At 42.1% G+C, this 7402-nt stretch overlaps 1 protein-coding gene across 1 annotated transcript; it reads right to left on the bottom strand.

Annotated features, from left to right (window-relative positions):
- Nucleotides 1–5543: 5543 nt before the first annotated feature.
- LOC101138765 (large ribosomal subunit protein uL13-like) lies at nt 5544–6194 on the bottom strand. Its single transcript, XM_055357945.2, has one exon. It carries the CDS (start codon nt 6176–6178, stop codon nt 5567–5569), a length of 612 nt encoding a protein of 203 aa, XP_055213920.1. The 5' UTR covers nt 6179–6194; the 3' UTR covers nt 5544–5566.
- Between the last annotated feature and the right edge of the window lie 1208 nt (nt 6195–7402).

Raw genomic sequence — 7402 nt, 5'->3', positions numbered from 1 at the left:
GTTCCTGATGGTTCACATTGACCAGGCCTACAACTACTTTTTTTTCTTAGCAGGTTTCTTTGTTTTCTTAGCAGGCCCAGCACTTCTGTGGCTGGGTTATGTTCTAACTTGCCCTTAGCTTTGGGTCTGATGGCCAAGAGAGGAGGTAGAGCTGAATCCTGAGCAGAGCACGAGTTTTCTTGCAAGACAGGATCCTCTGCATGATCTTCAAATAAGCCGGAGGCTCTAGCCTCTAACAGAGAGGAGTGGATCACTTCTGCAGGCCCTCTTCCCCACTTATTACCGGCAGCCTTGCACTCACAGGAATGCCTTTCTTCACAGGCTTCCATTCCAAAGATCTTATTATCGAAACCGCAAATATATCGCATACCAACGTCTGAGCCCTTTTAATTACTGTCATTGCCTCCTCCCTAACAGCTGTCTACAGCACCCGAATTATTTTCTTTGCACTGTTAGGACAACCTCACTTCACGGCTGTAATTGTCATCAACAAAAACAACCCCTTCCTAATCAATTCAATCAAATGCCTAACAATTGGTAGTATTTTTGCTGGATTTTTAATCTCCAACAATATTATTCCAATATCAGTTCCCCAAATGAGTATGCTCCTTCACCTAAAAGTCACAACCCTCAGCGTAACTATTTTAGGCTTCTCACTAGCAATAGAACTTAACCTTGTAACTAACAACCTCAAACTCAAGCACCCATCACGAATATTTAATTTCTCCAATATATTAGGATTTTACCCAATCACAATACACCACACAACACCACACTCAAATTTACATGCAAGACAAAACCTAACCTCTCTTCTACTAGACCTGATTTGATTAGAAAAATCAACACCAAAAAATACTGCCCAGGTTCAAATGATAGCCTCCAGCATTGTATCTAACCAGAAAGATCTAATTATGCTCTACTTTTTCTCCTTCCTTATCCCATCTCTCCTAACTCTATTCTTAATTATCTAACCCTATTCCGTCACATAATCTCGATCACAATAAAGATACTAACAGAGATCAACCAGCAACCACCACCCACCAACACCCATAACTGCACAAGGCAGCTACATCCATAGAATCCTCACAAAGTAATTCTATTTCCCCAACCTCAAAAGTCACCCAGTTTTCCATATTTTTAAAATCAGTTACAATTCCCACCTCATCATAATCAATTAATCACATAATTATCACCAACTCTAACAGCAACCCTAATAGTGAGGCATCCCAAATAACAACACTGACCCTCAGGTCTCAGGATACTCCTCAGTAGCCACTGCCATTGTATAACCAAAAACCACCATTATTCCCCCTAAATAAAATTTTAAAACTATTAAACCAGGCCAGGCACGTGGCCCATGCCTGTAATCCCAGCACTTTGGGAGGCTGAGGCGGGTGGATCATGAGGTCAGGAGTTCGAGACCAGCCTGACCAACATGGTGAAACCCTGTCTCTACTAAAAATACAAAAATTAGCCAGGCATGATGGCACGTGCCTGTAATCCCAGTTACTCGGGAGACTGAGGCAGGAAAATTGCTTGAACCCAGAGGGTGGAGGTTGCAGTGAGCTGAGATCATGCCACTGCACTCCAGCCTGGGCAACAGAGCAAGACTCCATCACAAACAAAACAAAACAAAAAAACTATTAAACCTACAAAAGCCCCACCACAATTTAATATAGTACTGCAACCCACACCTCCACTAGTAATTAATCCCAAGCCTCCATAAATAGGAGAAGGCTTTGAAGAAAATCCCATAAAGCCTATAATAAGAATAATACTTAATAAGAATACAGTGTATGTCATAATTCTTACATGGGATATAACCATAACTAATGACATAAAAAATCATTGTTGTGCTTCAACTCTAAGAACTCTAATGACTAACATCTGAAAAACACATTCTCTATTATTAACCACTGTTTATTGAGCCACCTGCACAATCAAACATCTCGGCATGGTAAAATCTCAGCTTGCTTCTAGGTATCTGCCTGGTCCTTCAAGTCATCACAAGGTTTTCTTAGCTATACACTACATGTCAGATACTCTGACCGCCTTCTCTTCAGTCACTCACTTCTGCTGAGATGTAAATTATTGCTGAATTATAATTATGCTACATGCTAATGAGGCTTCGATAGTCTTCATCTGCCTGTTTTTACATGTAGGCCGAGGCTTATACTACGGGTCATTTACTTTCCTAGAAACTTGGAATATTGGCAGTATTCTTCTATTTGCAGTTATAGCAACAGTATTAATAGGCTCCATACTTTCATGAAGCCAAATATATCATTCTGAGATGCAACAGTAATTACAAATCTACTGTTAGCCATCCCATATATTGGAACTGACTTTGTACAGTGAATCTGAGGTGGATTCTCATTGGATAAAGCCACTTTCACATAATTCTTCACTTTTCATTTAATCTTACCTTTCATTATTACAGCCCTAGTAGCCATTCACCTGTTATTCCTACATGAAAAGGGATCTTATTAACCCCTCAGGAATTTCATCAGATTCTGACAAAATCCCCTTTCACCCTTATTACACAATTAAAGATATTCTTTATTACACAATTAAATATATTACACAATTTATTACACAATTAAAGATATTCTTTATTACACAATTAAATATATTATTCTTATTACACAATTAAAGATATTAATTCTACTTCTCTTGCTCTTATCAATTCTGCTGACCTCCTAGGAGACCCTCACAACTACACCCCAGCAAACCCCCTCAGCACTCCACCCCACATCAAACCAGAGTGGTACTCTTTATTCGCCTACGCAATTCTACAGTCCATCCCAAACAAACTAGGGTTTTCTTGCAAGACAGGATCCTCCATATGACCTTCAAATAAGCCAGAGGCTCTAGCCTTTAACAGAGAGGAGTGGGTCACTTCTGCAGGCCCACAGGTCCAGTGGGACCTGATGATTCAAGATTTTTTAGTGGGGACCCAAGTGTCCCCATCCAAAGTCTCAGAATCTTACTGCTTCCAAATCAGCACCCTGACCTACATATAGCAGAACTGGCTGGAGTTGAAAATTAAGAATTCAACAATTTCTGGAACTTTGCTATTCATATAAGTCCTTAGCTGTACTGCCCTTAGGCAACCGGAGATGAGATTCTATTTATATACAGCCAAGTTCTGGCTTCATACTTCCCCTCACATGGTTAAGTAACCAACCCAGGCAGTCATTGTCTCTCTCCAATGCATGCATAGCCTCCAACAACAGCCATCTAATTCCAAAATTCTTGTATTTACTTAATTTCCCCTGAAACTCTCAACCTCCTATATGTGACACTTGCCAGCCTATCCCCTTCTACCAGTTTCGTGTCCCAGTTTGCCACCTGTAAACATGTGAACACTGGCACTGGCATGGATGCCTGGGGCAACTAGCGCTTCACCTATGATGGGGGCTAGCGCTCTACCAGTGATGGGGGCCTTATTACAGCCAGCCAGGTGCAGCAACAACATCCTATTTTAGAGTCAGTTCCTAGGACCACATCCAGTACCAGCTGTCACAGGTGGAGTTCACTGGGAAACACACTCTGAGACACCGAGATTTCTATACAGAAGTTATTGGAGAGTAATCGCAGAAATAGCACCTGTAAGTGTTGAAAGACAAAGAATTTGGCAGATAGAAAAGTCGAGCTGAGCCTCAGTGGGTCCATGGAGAGCTCTGGATCTGGGATGGCCCTTCTGAGATACTGCAAACTGAGGCATGGTGGACAAGTCTTGGTACCTCACAGGAACCAGTCATTGCATGTGCACGGTCCCTAGGGAGGGAGCTTAATCTTGGGCAGTGTCTTTCTTTGGCTAAAAGCAACACTGGGAAAGCAGCACAGGTGAGAGGTGCCAGGCAGCGGCTCCCCCAGCGGCTGGAGAATGAGCAGTGCCTCAGTCCTGGAGGGGAATCCGGGCAGCACCCACAGCATCCACAATGCCCTGCAGCACTGGGAGCAGCCCTCACCTTTCTGAGACTATTTCTTGACCTGCAAAATAAGGGAACACAGTTGGTTCTTGAGCAGTGTGGCGGCTACGGGGCACTCCCAAAAAACCTAAGAACCTATTGTTGACCAGAAGCCTTCCCACAGAAACAGTCGATTAACACATATTTTGTATGTGGTGGGTATTATATCCTGTATCTTTACAATAAAGTAAGCTAGAGAAAAGGAAATTATAAGGAAGAAAATATACATTTACGCTGGGCACGGTGGCTCACGTCTGTAATCCCAGCACTTTGGGAGGCCAAGGCGGGTGGATCACCTGAGGTCAGGGGTTCGAGACCAGCCTGGCCAACATGGTGAAACCCCATCTCTACTAAACGTGCAAAAATTAGCCAGGTGTGGTAAGCGCCTGCAATCCCAGCTACTCGTGAGGCTGAGGCAGGAGAATCGCTTGAACCCGGGAAGCAGAAGTTGCAATGAGTTGAGATCACGGCACTGCACTCCAGCCTGGGCAACAGAGACTCTGTCTCAAAAAAAAAAAAAAAAATAGAAAAAAATAGAAAATATATATTTACTATTCATTACATGGAAGTAGATCATCATAAAGGTCTTCATCTTCACATTGAGTAGGCTGAGGAGGAGGAAGAGGAACACGAGGAGTTGGTCTTGCTGTCTCGAGGTAGTAGAGGTGGAAGAGGTGGAGGAGGTGGAAGGGGAGGCAGGCGAGGCAGGCACACTCGGGGTAACATTTGTTGGAAAAAATCCGCCCAGCCTAGGCAACAATGCAAAACCTCTCTATAAACGATAGAAAAATTAGCTGGGTGTGGTGGTGTGCACCTGTAGTCCCAGCTACTGGAGAGGTTGAGGCAGGAGGATCACTTCAACCCGGAAGGTCAAGGCTTCAGTAAGCCATGATCACGCCACTGCACACCAGCCAAGGTGACAAAGGGAGATCCTGTCTCAAAAAAAGAAAAGAGAAAAACTCCGTGTAAAAGTAGACCCACACAGTTCAAACTCATGTTGTTCAAGAGTCGACTGAAATAGCTACCTCAAAGATGTCCAAAAAAGCAAATGCAAAAACAAATGCAAGCAATTTGTGAACTGTTAACAAGGTTATTCTTTTCATCCTAAAGTCTGGAGCAATCTCATCACCATCTTTCTGTTATGCCCCACACCCACTTCCCGTCTCAAGAAGAGTCAGTATTTTACTTTTCTACCAGGATTTAGCTTTACTGTCCACTTTACTGCTTCTCCAAAAGGTTGCAGTGATGATGCTGAGAAGTGACTAATTCATTAGGTATATCTTTATTTTTCACCACAAATTAATTTCTAAAATAGGCTCTATAATTACCAAAACTCTTCTAGTCTATAATTGGGGGTTCTATAAAACATAAAATTACAGGATTTATAGTTCTTTAAAATGGAAACGTGCTCTCAAAAAATGTTACTAGTTCAAAGGAGATTCATAAATGAATCATGTAATTTTAAACAATTCTCACTAGATGGAGCTAGTTACAAATAAATACTTTTTTAATATTTTTCTTCTTTTTTTATTTTTAATTTTTAATTTTTATTTATTTTTTATTTTTTGAGGAATTAACAGTCTTTATTGGGCTCAGATCAGGAGGCCGTGGGTCTTGAGGACCTCTGTGTATTTGTCAATTTTCTTCTCCACGTTCTTCTCGGCCTGTTTCCGTAGCCTCATGAGCTGTTTCTTCTTCCCGTAGTGGATCTTGGCTTTCTCTTTCCTCTTCTCCTCCAGGGTGGCTGTCCCTGCCTGGTACTTCCAGCCAAACTCGTGAGCCAGGCGCCCCAGATAGGCAAACTTTCTTGTAGGCTTCAGACGCACAACCTTGAGGGCAGCAGGAACCACCATCTGCTTTTTCTTGTCGTAGGGCGGTGGGATGCCGTCAAACACCTCGAGGCGGTCCAGAGCGGCCTGGCCTCGCTTGGTCTTGCGGGTCAGCATACCTCGCACGGTCCGCCAGAAGATGCGGCTGGGGGCCCGGAAGTGGTAGGAGCCTCGGTAAGAGTTGGTGTTCATCCGCTTGCGGAGGAAAGCGAGGTACTTCAACTTGTTTCTGTAGAAATTGCCAGAAATGTTGATGCCTTCGCAGCGTACGACCACCACCTTCCGGCCCAGCAGTACCTGTTTAGCCACGATGGCCGCCAGGCGGCCCAGGAGATGGCCTCGACCATCAAGCACCAGGACCTGCACCTCCGCCATCTTCGCCAGCCGCTTGGGAAAGGCTTTTCTTCTCTTTAATACAGGAATATTTTAATTCCTTGTAAGGAAAATTTCCTGGATAATTCCATGTATTTTAATAATCACAGAGATAGTCTTATTCTTACTCATTCATTACCAAAAATAAAGACTTCAGTAACAATTTATACTCCATAAAGTATACGATCTCATCTATTTTGACATCCAAAAAAAAGGCAGAAAGACAAAACGCAAATTCTGAGGCAGAAATTAAGAAAATATAATTCTTATTTTTTATTTAATTTATTGTTTGTTCCGCTGTTTGAATGTTTGTCTTCCAAGAGCCTACAGAAGTGAGGGAAAGTATCTGCAGGCTAATTTTAAATAACACGAGACAGAGATTAAACATTAAATATAAAAAGAAACCTTTTAGCTTACTTATTAAACTAGGAAGAATTTTCCTTAAACACATCACTCAAATTGGTCTGCAATGCATCAATAAATGGAGAACATAGATCTCACCTAGGAAATATTTTATACATTGTGGACACTACAAAAAAGCTCATCAGAATATAAAAATTTTCAAGTCACAATCCCCTAAGCAGACTAAAAACAAGTTAGCGTTTAACCTGAAATCAGAAGTGCAAACTCTGTAAAAATAAAAATATTGCCATTGTTCTCAGCAATCTATGAATAAATCCTACAACTCCTTAAAGTCTTTTCAATAAAATGAACCATGATCTCTTAACAAACTCCTTGCTTAAGTGGCAGGTAACTTTTGAAGCTGGACTTCTCAATCTGTCAAGAGAAGCAAGCTGCATTGGCAGCATTGCTCGCTTTTGAAAATCACCTTCTGAACAGAAGGTCCAGCAAAGACCTTCAATGCAACACTCCCTGTGTATGTGCAAGTCTGCATGAGACGTCCTCCCGCAGGTGCAACTCCCAGCCAATGAACCAGAAACAGATGAAAGACAAAAGGGGAAAGTAGAGGTCAAATGTTTCAGTTTACCCATGCTATCCCAGATAAAATGCCAAGGGCTTTTGGAATAAAATGGACAATATGCAAAGATGAGGTGACCAGATGTCAATAATGTTGGGAATTTAAAATGCATGTACCACACATGAACACAATTCTTTAAATGCAGCTGCAGGAAGTTCCGTTTGGGGGTCATCCTCTTTGAAACTCCCTTCTGGGCAGTACTGCTTGTCATTTCTATCATCTGATACATCTATACTTCCAAATAATCC

The sequence above is a fragment of the Gorilla gorilla genome, chromosome 10, assembly GCF_029281585.2.
Source record: "Gorilla gorilla gorilla isolate KB3781 chromosome 10, NHGRI_mGorGor1-v2.1_pri, whole genome shotgun sequence".
In the NCBI taxonomy this organism is placed as follows: Eukaryota; Metazoa; Chordata; class Mammalia; order Primates; family Hominidae; genus Gorilla; species Gorilla gorilla.
Note: the sequence above shows the minus strand (reverse complement) of the source record. Positions and strands in the feature narration are given on the sequence as shown.